Below are 18,215 nucleotides of genomic sequence, written 5' to 3'. Positions count from 1 at the left end.
CTATAACAATTGACTTCGAAACAAAATTAAAAAAGAAGCAAAAATTGATCAGTGTTTTTGATTTTTGAGCCTATTTACAATGTGGTTTGTCCTCCGACTGCTCCAATTTTTTGAGCGTTTTTTGATCGGTATTTTGATCAATAAATTCTTTCTAAACCTCATTGCGAATTATTCTGAACGTTCTCTATTCTTTCCCTGTTACTTTTTGAAAACAAAATCATTGGCTTCGATGATACTGAACAGAGTAGAAGAGCTGCAAAACATTGGAAAAAAGATACAATTACCATGTACTGTTAACTACTCTTTTGCTTGTAGGGACTACTGTTAGGGACACTTGACAACTTAACAGCATCGAGTGGATTATGAAGTACCTCATTCAAGTGTTTTAATTAATATTCGCCCAATTTTCACAAAACTTTAGTTCAGAACTTTTGTCTAAGGGCTACAAAAACTTCGTTACCCTAACCGAGTTTTCGCCTATTATCCCATCCCCCGTGTAATAGATGTATAAAATATGGAAAATGGCATTAACGAAAATTTTAAAATTATTTGTATCAATTTTTTTATAGATACCAAAGAGTCACAAAATGAGATTCTAAAAATACTTAGGAAGGTTAAAGATTTTGTTTTTCATAACAAAAATAATACTTGCAGTAATTATTCAGGCCCTTTTATTTCATTTAATCTCACAAAATGTGTTCTAGAGGTCAACAAATTGAACGAGTTGAAATAGAACCTCAAAATAGACCTGAAACACAAAAAGCATAGACTTAGTTTTTTACTAATAACTTTTCAAATTTCTCACATTATACGCTACGATACACGGGCTATGAGCTTCAATTTCCTACATCTGGTTTTATTTTAGTAATAGACTTAATTTCTAATTGCTCTTAATTTCTTAGCAATAGACTTAATTTCATTCAAATCACCCAAATAGTCAAGTGTGAAATATTCAATCAATTTGTGAAATTGACAGAGGGTTCTAGAAAAAGCGAAAAGAAAGAAAAAGTTTTTCGTATAAATACAAACACATTTACAATAATTGCTTCAAATTTTAAGCTTTAAGAGCCATTAATGAAAGAGCGCCCGTTTTTCATAAACAGAGTCTAGTTTTGTTGCAAGTGAAGTTTTGTTGCAACAGATCTTATGCAATACTCAACATACTGCAGTTGAAAAAATATTTGGCAGAAATCTATCTCTACGAGTTCGCGTGTCATTTTCGTCCAAAATGGAGATGATGAAGCTCTAGTCATAGTGCATTGATTGAAACAGAAGAACAGATGATTGCTTTACTTTACTCAATTGTTATGAAAAAATGGTAGTAATTTTGCAAACAAAATGAGCAGCAATTGATATTTAATTTGCAGGTGATAACAACAAAAACAGAACAGTTTAACTGTACCATTTTTTCAGAAACACATGGAGTCAACAATTACATATAGGGGTGGTTGAGTCTTATTGGTCAACACAATACAGTCAACACATTTTAAATATTTTTAAAAGTCAGATGAATATTGAATAGCTGAAGAAAAATAATAATACATCAAATATTGTTGTTTTTTTTTTGACAATAAATGATGTGAAAATCAATTATTTTGCAATAATCTGCTTATTTAACAATTGATGCTGATGAATGATCAGTTCATACCACTCTTTTTTCATTTCAAGTTCAACCTCTATTCGTCATTGGTTGTTATCAGATTGTGTGCTGGAGAAATATCCGTAGGGCTTCATTTGAGATTACTATAATACATATCGCTCCCACAACAATTTGAGTTAGAAATCCCAACAAGGAGGATCGGTAATGTGCGTTAGCACATGATGTTCAGAACCCTCCGATCCATGTTTTGATTTAATTGTCTACCAAATGAGAAAGAGAAAGAAAACGTTGAAAAATTCACATATCTTTCGAAAAACATTTAAGTGAAAAGATAATGCTGGATTAGAGACCCGATGAGTCTTGCCATAAATGAGACTGCTGGACAAGGCACAAAAAATACAGATAATAGCAAACATTAATTACGACCAAAAATCGACGGCTAGATTTAAAAAAAAGTTAATAACAAAATGAAAAAGGAATAAGATAAAACCTGATCTAGTTAGATCAACCTATACCTCATTAGATGTTCATTGGACAAGAAATAAGAACTCTCATTGATGCGACTCGGTGACAGGCCGACAAAAAAAAGAAAAAAAACGAAAAGGTCAAAAATACGTTTCCTTTTTGAAAACAACCAATTTCAAAAAACGATTGAAACCACTTCGTATCAACTCGGCTCATTAAAAAGGCAACTTTATATGACATCGGAAGCAATTGTGACTGGTCAATATCCGTAATATCTCGAACGACAGCAAAAATAACGCGAAAAAGGAAACAAAAACAACTGAATTTAAAAAGAACGCGGTGCAGCAACCGTTGAATCCATAGGCTATTAATGGAGAATTTTAAACATCTTTAGTTTTGCAAGTTTCAACTCAAATTAAGCTCCATCGTTAGTGTGATAATGTTGAAAGAAAACAGAAAACTCAGAATGGACAAATATCCAAAAAATCAAAGTTTTCTTATGAAAAGTGTAGTACTAATGCCAAGAAACCATTAGTTGAAATTAAAACTATTATAAAGATTGGATCTTGGTTAAATGGAAAGAAGACCCGGCCTATTGTTACAGAGACCAAGCTACAAAATTGAAAGAATTAAGCAAAGCACAAAAACCCACTGATTTTATAAAAGTTTTTTTTCAAAAATCCGAACAATCCAAAAGCTTTCAACTTAAAACAAAAACAGATAAATTTGCAAACACTCAGGAAGCGCGTTGTGCTCATTGATATTGAGACCGAACTAAAAGACGACAAAAAACAACAAATATGGACAGAACTCACAATTTCACAAACAATTCATCGAAACCACAGTGTTGAAGCCATAATATCTATAATACAATAAAAACCATCAAAAACTTTGATTGACAAAAGTGTTTGAAAGTATTGAACGAGTCTTTTTTGATTTGGACTGAGTCTTTTAGTTAAAAGGACTGTGTGGAAAAGACAATAAAAAGAACCCCAAATACTGACCAGTGTCGAAAACTCTTGTTGGAACACATTTCTAAGATCTATAGACATCTGTCAAAACATAACCCACAGAAAAAACATTGTTTGCAGCAATGAAAATTGATGAGTTCTGTCAATAATAAGTCTTAGTTACTAGTGGACGACAAACAGAACAAAAAATGGGAATAACAAAAATATATTCTTTAGAAAAATAATGGAAGGTCATTAAAACCGTTAGCTAGAATCTGAAATCAGGAAAAAGATTCAATTCATCATTTATAAAAGCAATTAAGGCATTTGGATGGACAGGAATATGCCGTTCGGAAACGAAAAGAACCGCAATTACCGAAAAAGCAACAAAACCAACGTTTTGTGAGTGAACGGCTAACTGCTATTCACGGAAATCATTAAAATGTTTATTTTGCGCATTATTCCAAGGACAATTGGAGCCATCCTTAAGAGGATTAATTGAATACGGAATAAAAAACTACCTTATATTATATAGAGGAAAATATGCAAAAGTTGACAAATTTTTTATGCTATTTCATTGTAACAAAGCCAAAAAACGATTACTTAAATATAGAACCACAATAAAGAGTATTTTTCTGTTCACTTGGATTACATTTGCGCTGTATAGTTTGAGACTTAGCTACATATGGACAGAAAGAAAAATAAAAAAAGAAAAACTTCAAAAGTTCACTGACATTCTCTTAAAACAAATATATTCGAAGTCATAAGAGGTATTAGATAACAACTGAGAGCATTGAATAGGCTCACCTGCAGATCTCTAAGAATCCAATTGGATCATAGATAAATAAGACGTAATCACAATCACGGGGCCTCAAAAAGAATGAAAAATGAAAGCAAACAAAAAGAAATCTATTAAACTTACGAAAATACATTGTCAAAACACTAAAACCTATGAGCATTTCTCTGAAGACAAACTATGTTTTCATATGGCCTTTCTCGTTGTTAAAAGATTCTACCGTTGATTAGTCTGTGAGTGAAAATCATTCTAGTCATTAATCAACATAAAAAAATGCGAAAATATTTTTAAGAAAAAATCGCCCTGATATAATCCGAACAATTATTGATGGTAAGAATCAATCTTGAGTCCACACCTAGCCCTGATTTCTCTGCTCGTCCAACAAAAACATTTATAATTCAATATGCTTGCAAAATAGATCAATTATCAAATGAAATATTTCCACAAACCTTAAATAAAGCATGCCTTTTGTATAATTAATAGGCTTACAAAAAAACTGGGATGGAGCAAATTGGGGACCCTTTTGTATCCTTAAACATGAAACTAATAACACTTTTTTTTGAAAAACATTACCAAGTTTTAGCAAAATTGACAAAAATTTGGTCCAAAATTACGGAAAATGTGAATAAAAACAACGGAATGCACTCTACTTTTCCGACAAATTTAAACTTCAATAACTCCCTGTGTAAAAAACGAAAATCAAATTTTTTTTTAGTTCTATATTCTATGCTGCACGGGCTTGCTGATGACACCAGTCTCAACTCTCTACAATGAAAATATCGATTGGCCAAAATTGACTGAACAAAAAAAACATTTGAGTATATAGTTCCTCCACCCACAAGTGGGTCGGAACAACTAGTATTAGAACAGTTACATTTTAAGAAAAGAATTTATTTAGCCAATTGAACAGACCTGCGATAACAATTTTATGCAGCCGAAAGATAGAGAATTGTTTAAACGAATGGTAGTAATGTAAACACATTTGATGGCCATTTTTTTGTTTGCTCCCTTCACACTTCTGATATTAATCAGAAAGCAAAACACTCGTGTTTTGTTGTTTCTTTTAATTAATTAACAAAGTTATTCCCGTAAACCAGGTACCAAGTCAATTTATTAATAATATTACAAGTAACTGCAAATTTTCCAACTATTATTAAAAATAGACACAAAATGCACTTTTTGCACATTTTGACAATCAAAATTTTGACGCAAAGCCGCGTTCTCATTTGTAATGATTCATTTTGAAAAAGAATAAAAAAATATTTGAGGAAGAGTAATTTAGGCATGAATAATTTAAAAAGAATTTTTATCTATTGCTAATTAAATTCAGTTCATCTGATGCATAAAATGGTATTTGTACACCATATACAATTTATTTTATCTTTAAACAATATAGTACTGAGTTTTAGATCAATTTGTTTGCATTGCTTTGGTAACACAATAACGAGTGATTTTCTTTCTAGCGAAATGTAAGCTTCTGGTTTACATAATTTGTTTCATTGGCAGTGAATTTAACGATTTCAGGCATACATTTTTGGTCATATTGTCGATAAAGTACAATTTACTTGATAAACGGAGTGTAAATGTGTTTCAAAAGTTCTATTTTTTTTCCGGAAAAACTGCACAAACTGCAAATGGACTGCGTTGATTACGCTTAGGGGCTCTTTAATGTTCATCGAAGAGATATTGATCTACAATTTTGATTCTAGTCTCGATCAAAACTTGATTTTAGATCTATCAAGCCGTGACCAGAACTGAATGTCACGGGGAGTTTACAAGTCTTTAGCTTGTAAAGCCCCAACACAGACCGTAATAATGAAACAAGACGTCATCAGCTCTATTTTTTCAACCCAAAAGTGGCAAAGGACTTAAAAATGTACCGGGTTAAGAGAGCGATTGGAATCTCGGAAAGATATTGGAGATTGAACCCTTCTCGAAATAATCAGTGTAAGGTAACAAGCCCTGTGAGCACCGTTTTCGTAGCTTAATATTTCTTTAAAACGTTCTGTGGGGTTTCAGTGCATTTATTGCATAATCTTTGGAAAATTTCTCGACACCGCGGAAGTACAGGTGTTTTTATTTTCATTAACGATATAACTTACTGTCATATGAAGAATGGGGCTAAAGTGACTCACTTTTTGAAGAGACCGAGAGATTCCATAGACCGCATCGCATTCCCGTCTATCTCTCCGAAAAACTTCGAGTACTGAAACGAAACGCAGGTTGAACAAAATACTGAAAATGGAATTCGCTTAATAATCAGATAAAAATTGGTTGAAAACTCACGTGATTTTTATGTTCAGACATGACGACAAATGCATTGTGATCCAACACGTAGCAATCGATCAGCTGAAAAAAAAATCATTAAGAATTATTTAATAATAACTTCAAGTAACGCCAAAGTTATGATTCACGTTCACTCTGGTCTGAGAGAGAAAAATCTTTGAGATATCCTTGTCAACTTGAAAAACTTTAAGCCTAACTTAGAAATTGCTCCCCTGAATGTGGGTGTGTGTGTGTGTGTGTGTGTGTGTGTGTGTGTGTGTGTGTGTGAGACAGTGTGTGTGTGCGTGTACGTGTGTTTGTATGCAAATTGATCTTACATTGCTCTCTAGGCAGTTCTTCTGTTGAGTGAAGATAGCCTCCTTGTGCTGTGACCCTGTCTTAGAGTATGATCTTCCCATGATATCCCTGAACTCTTTCTCCACACTGTCCAGACTCACGTACATGCCCACAGCTGAAAAACAAACCACAAAATAGGTTTACGTCTCAAAGCTTTTACCCAAACTTATATACTTGTTAGCGCTGGCGTTACAGATATTTTTCTATTACATTGAGAAGCTGTAACAAATAAATAAATTGTTTACGGATTACGCATAATACAAATGGGCATTTGCATAATTTAAAAATTTTCAAATGTCACATGCGCTCCGAAAAGACATCATTGACCCCTATGGATCGTTTTCAGGCGCCTTTGTGAGAAAGATAACAAACAGAGTTTATTGGATTAATGCAGAGAAAAGAACTTACTATGTGTCTAAAAAAACTCTAAATAAAACCAAAAGACAATTTTTTTGAATTAAACGGCAGTATACAGCTCACAAATATCGCTGGCCCCAATCAGCCATAAAATTTATTTTTTTACGTCTAAGGAACCAATAACATAGTTTTTAAAGAATTTTTTTGCAAAAACTTTATCTTGTTTTTCTGTCATTTTTAGACTTCCAAAAAAGTTGGTCCAACACTAACAAACAATTGCATAGTTGTCTCAATCTTACTGTGATTGAGCAGTTGCTTAGTTTAGGGTAACTACTTTTAAGTTGTTTTTTCCGTTTGAACTCATTCCATCAATTTTAATCAGCTCTTTTTTTTCAATCGCTTGTTGCAGTTATTTGACATTATTACATTCTTTTCGTATCACTTTTATCAGCAACTTTAGCAGTTCGTACATATGAAGCGCTTGTGTGCTGTAAATATTTTCTCTTTACGTCTTTTTGTAATTGACTTAAATTTTTTCATAAAAAATATTACTCTCATCAATCTGTTTACTTTGTTATCAAAAGGTTGTAGGAGATTTTTATTGGTCGATCCAAAAACTAGGACTCCGTACTGTATGACTGGCTGGACATATGTCTTATAACTCTTATCATATGTGGTACCTTTAAGAGTTTTCTCAAGCGATAAAACATACCAGTGAACTGGTTCAGTTTTTTCTGAATATGATTGCTATTTTCGGCAAAACTTAAACCGTGATCTAGAGTGATGCCTAAATATTTGAAACTCTCATTTTCTTTTTTTCCCGCGTAAAATGGAAAACCGTCTTCACTGGCTTTCTTTTGTCTAAAAGATATTGTTTTTTTCTTTTTTTTACATTTAGTTTTAGTTTATTTTGCTCTAGCCAATGTGTAACAATGTTCAAAGCCAATTGCTGCTTGCCATCTATTGTTTTTTGAGCTCCAGTGTTTTTTACAGCGGTATCGTCAGTAAAAAGATAATCTGTACTGTTTTAGTTTTTACATGAAATGTCATTTATATAAAGAATGAGCAGCAGCGTTCCAAGGGTTGAATCCTGCGGTACTCCAAATGACACTTCTCTAGATTTCGAAGTTTTTCCTTTTCTCAAGGAACTTAGTCACAAACCTGCTCAAAATTTACCATGAAGATTTAGGTATATCTTTGTATAGTTTTGTATACCTTAGGGTGAAGCGTTTTCAGCAATTTTTGTCGAAAAATGTAAGCATTTCAGTAATGAAATCTTGGTTTACATCTGGTCATTGCTATGCTATTATTATCAGCTCGGTTCGAATCAACAATCGAATCACTCTCGTTATCTTCGATGAAAAATCTTTTCAGGTATTCAGGTATTTCTCTTTTTCTCGCTCCCAAAATTTTCCCAGCAGCTATTTACTGCCCATACAATTAGAAAAAAGGACAAAAATCGTTATATCATCAATAGTACAGCAACCCATTGTGAGGTCCCAGACGGAAGTGGATTCTGAGCAAACCGTCCGAACATACCGAATCTTTCTTACGTTCGAAACCGATAACACCGAAGCTTTCTTACGTTTGAAACCGAAGATACCGATTTTTTTGTCGTTTTTGTTCGGTTGTCTCAACTAGGACAGACAAAAATCTGCTTTAAACGATCAGGTTAAAAACCACTGATAAAACTGAATTCCTCATCTCAAACCATTTTTGGTCAGAGAACCCAAATCGAAAGGAGCTCTAATCACTCAAATTAGAACAACAATTGTGACTCAAATCAGACTCATATACAGACTGAAGACAAATTAACAGAATTGTCAACAGAATTAATAATGGCGGAGTACACGTGTTGAGTACGTATTGAGTCCACGCATCCGTCTATCCTTTAAATTCATTTTCCGCTCTCCAATTTTGTTTATGCTTGTTGCCCTGTCAAAAAAGGAAATCTTTTATTTTTCAGGACGTGATACTTTTTTCCAATGTTCAAATTGCTGTTTCTTGACGGAAGAGGGAAATTCCGTCGACTCTGACGGAAGGCGGAATTAACACAAACAACTACTCACATCCGGCTAGAGCCACTTCGTTATTCATGTGATATTTGTAGTAAAAACTGTCCTCGTCCAACTCTGGGTATTTTCCCTCGTGGTCCTTTTCATACTGGACAGAACCCACGTACACGTTGCGGGTCGGTACTGTGTCGTTTTTCCTCTTTTCCTTCTGCTCAGATGCAGTGTAGATGTTTTCAGCGTAGTTTGGGTTGTTTGAGCCGTCCTGCCCGAAAAATCGTATGTCATCAGGCCAACCGCTTCGTTTTTGCCTGAAAACAGTCACTTAACATTATGAGTTCATTGTTCCAAGAAATGTTTGTCTATCAAGATCTTGGCAAGATGCTTCAAGTTTTGCACGAGTTAACAAGATCTTGCATGTCATGGCAAGGTGTATCAAGTTTCGTTTCACTGGGTATACAAAATGACAAGGTTATATCGAGGAAATATTTATAGAACTTCATCCGGGTTATCTTTTTAACCCGGTAAAACCATCTACAGTTGATATTCACGTAAACATGGTTTTATTTTATTGAACAAAATTGTTTATCGACAACTGAAAGGATGTTTAATCAAGCTGTTCGTTATTGTCATTTGTCTGTTGTTTAAAAGGATTAAAAACTAGGTACAAAATTTAGCCCAAACTGTTGCTACACTTAAAATTGACATCAGTTTTATTTTGATCAGTTACATTCTCGGTCTCATCTCCGCCTAGAATTCATCAATTTTTTTGTCTGTTTGAGCATTTTTCTACTACCAATCAGATGTCAGATTTTCATAAAATCTATCTAATTATCAACCAAATTTTAACGCTATTTTCGTTTTAAAAAAAGACCAGTGATTCCGAAGATGTGCTAAGACTATATTTCAGACAGCTTTTCATTCAGCTAAAGGCTAATAACCCATTAAGTTAATAAACTAAACCCGTATTTAAACTATCAGTCACCTGGGTCTTAAGTGTTAGGGTTCCATGGAAGAAAGGGTATTAATACATCTTGGTCAAATATGCAAAAAATTCCCGACAAAATTGGGAACAACCCGTGGCGCTACTTCCTAGGTTTTAGTAAATGGATTGGATTCCTGGTCGAGAAGACCTTAAAAATCAAAGCAAGAAATGATCGCTTTAATTCGGTTTTCAACGAAAGAAATCATCGGTTTTCTCTATAAAAAAAACCGAGCTTTTTGGTTGGAAATGTAGTCAAATGTTACAATATCTGATTAGTCGCAGACATAACTCTTGGACATAATTTCTTCAAAAAAAAGAAAATTGATTGACTTTCGTCTTTAGCTCATTTATAAAAATAAGTTGAAAAATAATGAATTTTTTGTTTGTTCTTCAGGTTAAAAAAATAACAGACTTGTTGAACATTGATGGAGATTGAACTAAAAAAATCACACACACGGAGTCTTGATACGATCATGAAAAATCAACTTCATAAGTCATTTTTTCGTGATTTTTTGTGATTTGAAACTGACCATGCCGATGGTTTCTGTTGCTGACGCAATTGCGTGTAAGCGTAAATGAAAGAGCATATTAATTGTGCGTTCGCACAGATTGTTCCAACTGGGAAATAGCCTAATTGTTAGGACCTAGGGCCCTTAATCTAGAGGTTGCGGTTCGAATCCCGGTGGGACCAAATCTCTTTTTTTTTGATATAGATGTAATCCAGAGGTCAAATTAATAGCATTTTTGACCTATTCCGACCTTGAAAAGAGCATCAATTACGTTTGGCCAACAACCTTGCTAGTTGTCTGATGTAAATCTTACGTACGTTTTTCTCTTACGTTGAGTCTTATCAGTCTTATCAGTCTCATAGGTGTTGAGTCTTATACGTTGAATCTTATACGTTGTGAAATACAAAAAATTTGGATTTCCTGTACCGAAACAGGATTTTGCTTGCTATATCGACTTTGTACCGATACATTGCTGATCTCAAGAAATTAAGTCTTGAATTCTTATTAGTTTTTTTTTATAAAGACTTCGATTATTGATCTTTTTTGAAAGTTATCGCAACGAGAGCGGACATTTTGGTCCACCGAGAGAAAAAATCAGGGAGCACAACAACAACTGGACTTGTGAACACTTGTGAAGAGTCGGCTTCCCAGCCCAAAAAGTGAGAGAGGTGGTTTCAGTCATCATTTTTACATGCAAATCGGGTGACTGGAACATCCTGACGTGGTCTTCGGGGCAGTGCAACCGAGCATCACAAAAACTGTAAGACCGAGACAATTTGGGTTAGAAAAAGACGGATTTTACCAGAAAAGGCGAATGTGACCGAAAATTGACGAAAAAACTCGTAAAAACTTTAAAAAACTGGTTATATTCGAAAAAATTAAACTCACTCGTAACTCATAAATTGATATTGGTCGAACGTAATGAAGGTGTAGGAACTTGAAAAACCAGCTTTCAAAAAAATTCGATAAATTTATCGAATTTTTTTGCTAATTTTAGGTCGAAAATTTGAAAAATCAAAAATTTGGTCAAATTTTTGATAAACTGGTAAATTATTGTTCAGTGTAAATGGGGTAACAGTATAATACAGGTATTCAACAAAAATTTGAATTTTGACCAAATTTTTGAAAATTGTCGATTTTAACGATTTTTGAGAAAAATTCTCAAAAAAACATCAAAAAACAAGAAAGGTAAATACACGTTGATGCGAGCTTATGGTATTCATTTTGGGTGCTAGTTCGCTGTTCCACGCCATCAATAGTCTACCAAAAGGCACCCAAAAACTGTATAAAAGCACTTTATTTTCACTTCCGGGATTAAGCTTGAATCCTTTTGCTGTTAACGAAAGAAAAACGGTACAATATCAGTTGGATAACGTCTTCCGGCACAAAACTGATGTCATAATCTGGCACGACGCTATAAACAATTCGCTGACCTCTCACCGAACGAATAATTTTCGAGCACTAGCGTTTTTCGAACTTTCTAAAGTGCTAGAAAGTTACCAAACTCGTTTGAAAGCTATAGTTTATTGCCCACGAAACGGAGCACCAAATATCTTTGGTTTTCTTAAGCAAACAGACGTTTTGACTATCCATGTACTGATTGACCTAGTGTCAAAGCGGAAACAGAAAGATCCAAAATTAGTAAAAGAGTACTATCAATTGCACCAGAAAGTTCATCTGGAACTTAAATCGTTAACATTAATTTTAACGCATCAGGAATCACTTCGCCGTTTGCTTAAGAAAACTCGTCATAGCAAACTCAATAAACGACGCTGTAGAGCCAAAAAGAATAAGAAACTCGCCGCTGAAGCGGCGTTAACTTCGAGTCTCCACTGAGTCCTATTTCTTTCCGGCTCGGTGACCTCAGTTTAACTACAGGGGTTATAGAGCTTGTTAGTTGTAGGACTCAGTCGCTTCGTCGTGTCCTGCTTTCGTTGCTTGATTAATTTAGTGTCGTTCGATTGGCACCACTCACTTTGTCAAGGTTTTCAATTATCGCATCCGCCGCTCCACCGTTTTTCCCGTTTCGTCGCTCGCTCACTGCGCGACCGTTTCCGCTCCTCCTCTTGCGCGCGGATATTATATTCCTATTACGCTTTGGGGTTTTGCTCTCTGAGTCTCAAAAGATTGTGTTCTGTGTCCCCAGTTTAAACTACAGGGGTTATAGAAACTATAGTAAATGAGACTCGGTCATTCTCCCCTCCCAATCTCCCGTTCCTCGAGTTACGCCCCACCTTCTATTTCCCCTGTCACGAGAATTGTCCAATTATTGATCACTTTGTTCTATCTAATTTGTTCTATCTCCCAATTTGTTCTATCTCCTAAACTGTTGTCCTAAAATCCCAATTTCGCAGACCAAGTTAAATATTGTTTCATCTTTCCTTTCTGTTTGTACACCAAATCTGTAAGTTAATCTATTGTTGTATTCTTCCTCCCATTATGTCAAATCCCTTTACAAGCAAAGTTTCTAAGGTGTATGATGCAAGGGCCAAGATTGAGAAAGAGTTGTGCAAACTTTACGAAAGCATTGACGACGCCATCCACGAAAAAGCGAGGCGAGTGAGAGTAGAAAGTTTGGTTACCAAATGCAAAGACCTACTCGAAACTTGTATAGCAAAAAATGATAACCTGATAGGCCTTGCAGCTAAGACTGAACAAGCAGAGAAACTGCAGTCGGAATTAGAAGAATGGCTGGCAGTTGTGAATAAAAGACACGATGAGTATATGGAAAATGCCCGAGACTATATGGACTCCATTCAGGGCAACGAAAATTCAAAAAAGAGCTCTCAAAGATCCCACAAATCCTTGTCTGCTAGTACCTCTTCGAAGGCTTCAACGGCTCGCAGGAAAGATTTTATATTAGCAAAAATTAGACGAGAAGAAGTGGAGGAAGAAAACAAAGCGGCTGCTCGAATAGCTGAAAGAGAGTATGAAATTGAGATGGCAGAGAGAGAACGTGAAATGGCTGAGAGAAGACATGAGATAGCATTGTTTTCTAAGAAACGTCGAATAGACCTCGAAAAAATGCACGAGGAAAATCGAAAACGTCTCGTTGAAGCTAAAATGCAGGAAATCAACTTAATGGACGATGAATCTTTGCTTTTAGAGACCGCCACTAATAGCTCCTCAAAACATGGCAGTATCTACTCAACAAAGAGCGAAAATCGCGTCAAAGATTGGGTTGAGTCAGTTGGTAGTCAAAAAACAGCCATCTTGACGCGCAAACAGAAAAAATCCAGCGCTTGTTTCGATCAAGCTTTCTTTTTTCCGCAGCAGCAGATGCACAAAATAGTAACTCTATTGTCCAAGAACAGGGTAATACTGTCGAGAATCAAACTTTTGAGAACCATCGATCAGAAATGAACGATCAAAACCAACAGCATTTACCACAATTGATTTCTCAACCGTCAGATCTGATTGGAAATGATGATCTTATCCAGCAAATCAATCAAGGCAGCGAAGAGCCTGAACTCAATAATCCGATCTCCGAAGTAAACAATCAAAACGAAAGCCTGCCGAACAATACACTGCAGTTCTGGCAGTCTCTTGCTGATCAAGAATCTGCTTACTACCGTGGTTTGTTTTTTCAAACAAATCAACCTAGCTTGTCTCTGAAAAGCAATGCATACGCGAACCAGCCACAAAACACCGGAAATTTACAAACTTCATCTCCAGCTCATGATTTTTCGACAGCAGCATACACCCCTCAACATAATCAAGATAGTGCTTTCCCGGCCGACGCTCAACTCAACCACTTGGCAGCGCAATTAGAAGCAAATTTGCCTGCAGCTTCGGCAAGCCCACTCCACAACCAGGCTTTATCAATACCACACAGTCACTACAGGCCTAACTTGAATACATGGACCCTCGCTAATGTTCCATCAAACACCAAATCAAATGTTTTCCCGATCGCTCCGCAGAGGTCCAATGTTAATGTCACGGCAAGCGTACCTGTTTCAGTAAGCACCGTAGGTGGTACAACGTACTACCATAATCCAATTTCCAGTGCAATAGTAGATAACCAGGCGCTGCAAACAGTACCATTCCTACCGGGATATCCCCCCGTTTCATCCTCGCTGCCTTACTCTCGAAATCCACTACCCATGCAACATCCTTGTTTGCCGCACTCTTCAACATCTCAACAAGTAACAGTAAAAGATCTTGCCGAATTACTTAGCTTCAGCAAGAGAGATCCCCTACCCGAGTGGAAACTTTCTCAATACAACGGCGACCCCCTTCAATGGCACGAATGGTACGGCCAATTTAGTAGTGCGATTGATTCGCAGACATTGAGTGATGACGTTAAGCTAACGTACCTGAAAACATTGGTAACAGGGAAAGCAAAGGCTGCAATTGCGGAATTTGCTTATTGTGGTTCAATGTACAGAGATGCATTGAAAACGCTTGAGCGTAAGTTCGGACAGCCACAGGCAGTGGTAACTGCGCATCTTGATAAATTGTCAAGCTATCCACCGGTAAAAATGCACAACTCAGACAGTATAATCAGCTTTGCTACTGTAGTCTCAAGTCTCGTTGGCGTATTCAGGTCATTGTCATATGACACAGATCTCCGTAGCTCGTCCCTCTTAAACCAGGCAGTTCAAAAGCTTCCACCAAATTTAAAAGAATCTTGGTCAATGCACACCGTGAAGAAAGAGTGGTTGAGGCCAACCATGTTAGATTTTAACGATTGGCTGAAAGAGAAAGCAGAAGCTCATGAGCGCATGAAAGCAATCTCTTTCAAGGGAAAACACGAGGATAATGGTAACATAAGTGTAACAAAAACAAAAGTCTCCTCAAAAGTCTTTACTGCTAATGCAAATGCAAAACAACATATCTCCAGTAAAGCTTCCCAGAGTGCAAAAAATGATCAATTGCCCTGCGCCCTTTGCAAATGTTAACATCCCATTTGGCGATGTCAATCTTTCAAGGAAAAGACCCCTACGCAGCGTGCTAAGATTGCTGCAGAAAACCAACTTTGTTTCTCGTGCTTGAACGGCAAGCACTCATTCCGAACATGTCCACGTCAACGAAAATGCACTATTGAGGGCTGTCGAAGCACTCATAACACATTACTTCACGGGGCAGAACGCGTTTTTCCCGTAAGCACTGAGAAGCAAAGCAACGTTGCCACGCTGACTAATGTAAACTCCACAAAAACGTCATCAAATACAGTTGAAAACGCAAAGTCTATGGGAACGGCTAGTTCCTCGGGACTCACTTCAATAACTGATGTAAAAGGGCTTCTTCAGGTTCTTGAAGTCGATCTTTTAAGTCCCTCAGATGTACGCACTAGAGCACTTGTTCTCTGTGACACAGCTTGTAGTCACTCTTGGATATCCAGTGAGCTCGCTAGTCGTCTTCAATTGAAGGGTACCCCATTAAAGCTAACCGTGAATGGCATAAATACTCAAGAAACTATAACAACGGAATCTGTACAGGTTACTGTCCAACCAATAGGTGAAGACACTTGCTCTCCGTTTGATCTACTCCCTTATGTAAAAACGAATTTACGAGTAGGTTCCGACATTATTGATAATACTGCCATTCAAGAAAAGTATCCTCACTTAAGCGTGTTACCGAACAAGACGTATGACTACGCAAACGTCGAGATGATACTAGGCCAAGACGCTTACCACGCCATTCGCCCAATCGAGTATTTTGAAACCGAATCAAAATCCTCACCCGTTGCCGTTCGCTTACCGTTGGGATGGGTATTAAGCGGTCCGTTGCCGTATTCATCTGGTCTGGTTTCTACTTGTTTCAAGGCAGTAGCTAAACAAGATTCGGAGTTAGCTACCCAAATAAAATCCTGGTATGACATGGAGTCATATGGGGCTGTCAAGCAGGTCGATCCCCGTTCAGCATCTGACCATCGAGCAACTGCGACCCTCGAACAATCCACAGTACACAATGAGGGCCGATATCATGTAGGCATGCTTTGGTCTTCAGACGAAGTAAAACTCCCCAACAATTTTTTTTCAGCAATGGTGCAGTTCAAATCATTGGAAAAGAGATTAGGTAAAGATCCCGTTCTGTACAAGCGTTATGCACAGACAATTCAAGACAACCTCGATAAAGGATATGTTATCAAAGTGGAAAGCCGAGACGACAAGCACTGCGCCGGAAGAGAATGGTACCTACCTCATCACCCGGTTGTAAACCCTAACCAGCCAGAAAAAGTTCGTAGGGTGTTGAACGGTGCTTCAAAGTTTCGGGGTATATCTTTGAACAGTGTATTACTCACCGGTCCAGATCTGTTGCAGAGACTAATCCACACTCTGATGCGCTTTCGTCAGCATCAATTCGCTGTTTCCGCTGATATTGAGGGTATGTTCTTACAAGTAGGTGTTTTGCCAGCGGAACAGTCGGTTTTGCGTTTCCTTTGGCGGGAAGATCCCTCAAGGAACATTGAGGTATACCAGTACACAAGACACATATTCGGCGCAAAAGATTCACCAACTTGCGCTAATTATGCGTTACTGCGTACCGCGAGAGACAATAATTCAGATGTTCCCGAGGCGGCGCAAGCCGTTAGCCAGAAATTTTATATGGATGATTACCTTGACTCAATGGAGTCACCCATCATAGTACAAAAAAAATCGCGCGATTTGATCGAATTACTGAACAGGGGAGGTTTCAAGCTGACTAAGTTCATCAGCAATGTCCCTGGCCTCCTCGAAGAGCTGGAGGACAAATCAGTTGAACAGGCTCCAAAGGAAATAGGCGCATCAAAAGAGGAGTCATCATCCCACGTTCTAGGTTTGAAAAGGGATCATGTAAATGACACACTAGTTGTAAGCCGCGGAACAATATGTGATGCCTCGAAAGCTGTTACACAAAGGCTGGTAGTGAGTCTTGTATCAAAAATATTTGACCCAATTGGTCTTGTTTCCCTTTTTACTGTGAAAGCGCGGCTCCTCCTCAAAGATGTCTGGCGATTTCACGGTCAGAGCTGGGATGATGTACTCCCAAAGGAAATGATTGAGCGCTTCGAGTCCTGGAGCGCAGAATGACCAAAACTTGGGCTAATGAAAATACCTAGGAGCTACTTCTCCGGTTCGTTCGAGCACTTGGAATTAAATGTCTTTGGTGACAGTTCACAGGAGGTGTTCAGCGCAGTTGCGTTTTTGCGTGCTCTCGTGAATTCCTCAGACAACGGAAAAAGAACAGAACTAGCCTTCGTCATTGGAAAGGCACGAGTAGCTCCGATGAAAGTGCTCACCGTTCCTAAACTCGAACTCCAAGCGGCTTTGCTGGCATCCCGCCTCAGATTAGAAATTTGCAAGGCGCTCACCATTCAGATTCAACGCACGTTCATGTGGACAGATAGTACCACAGTCCTTCAGTGGTTGAATTCCCTAGAGAAACAGCCCATATTTGTCGCGAATCGTGTCTCCGAGATTCTAGAGGGAACAACGGTCGATCAATGGCATCACGTGGCAACGCAGAACAACCCGGCCGATGCCGGCACGAGGGGATTGTCCTCGGAGGCGTTGCAGAACAGCGCTTGGTTACGTGGTCCTGATTTTCTTCGTACATCTGACTTTCCATTTCGCCCGGGCACCGAAGTGGTGTCAAACATCAAGTTGAAGCGTCAAGCAGCTAATCCCAACCCTTTGGACAACTGCTCAGCCCTACAGTCCAACTCTTTAAATCCTGATTTCAGCATTCATCTGCGCAAATACAGTTCGTATCCAAAACTTCTTCGAATCGTTGCGTATGTCCTACGTATTCTTCCACGACACGCCACCTACCGATCTGTAGATGGAAAAATAGTAGAACCCGAGGAAATTACCGCAGCAGAAAAGAAATTGAAGCTTCTTACACAAGCAGAGTCTTTCCCCATTGAGCTTATGCAACTCCGCAGTTCAAAGAAAATCAGTAAAAGAAGCCCTATTGCTGCTTATTCGCCGTTT

At 37.5% G+C, this 18,215-nt stretch overlaps 1 protein-coding gene across 1 annotated transcript in view; it reads right to left on the bottom strand.

The window, feature by feature from the left end:
* The window catches only part of LOC142337955 (voltage-dependent calcium channel subunit alpha-2/delta-3-like), a 202,868-nt gene that overhangs the window by 21,760 nt on the left and 162,893 nt on the right, over positions 1 to 18,215 (bottom strand). Inside the window, exons 26-29 of the mRNA XM_075387588.1 lie at positions 8,860 to 9,113; positions 6,415 to 6,548; positions 6,098 to 6,160; positions 5,947 to 6,017 (exon numbers count right to left, since the gene is read on the bottom strand). Of these exons, the coding sequence (XP_075243703.1) occupies positions 5,947 to 6,017; positions 6,098 to 6,160; positions 6,415 to 6,548; positions 8,860 to 9,113 (522 nt within the window). The remainder of the gene's footprint in view (positions 1 to 5,946; positions 6,018 to 6,097; positions 6,161 to 6,414; positions 6,549 to 8,859; positions 9,114 to 18,215) is intronic.

Source organism: Convolutriloba macropyga, chromosome 4 (assembly GCF_964194025.1).
Source record: "Convolutriloba macropyga chromosome 4, txConMacr16.3, whole genome shotgun sequence".
NCBI lineage: Eukaryota > Metazoa > Xenacoelomorpha > Acoela > Convolutidae > Convolutriloba > Convolutriloba macropyga.
The sequence above is the reverse complement of the archived record's forward strand: the minus strand, read 5'-3'. Positions and strand labels throughout refer to the sequence as shown.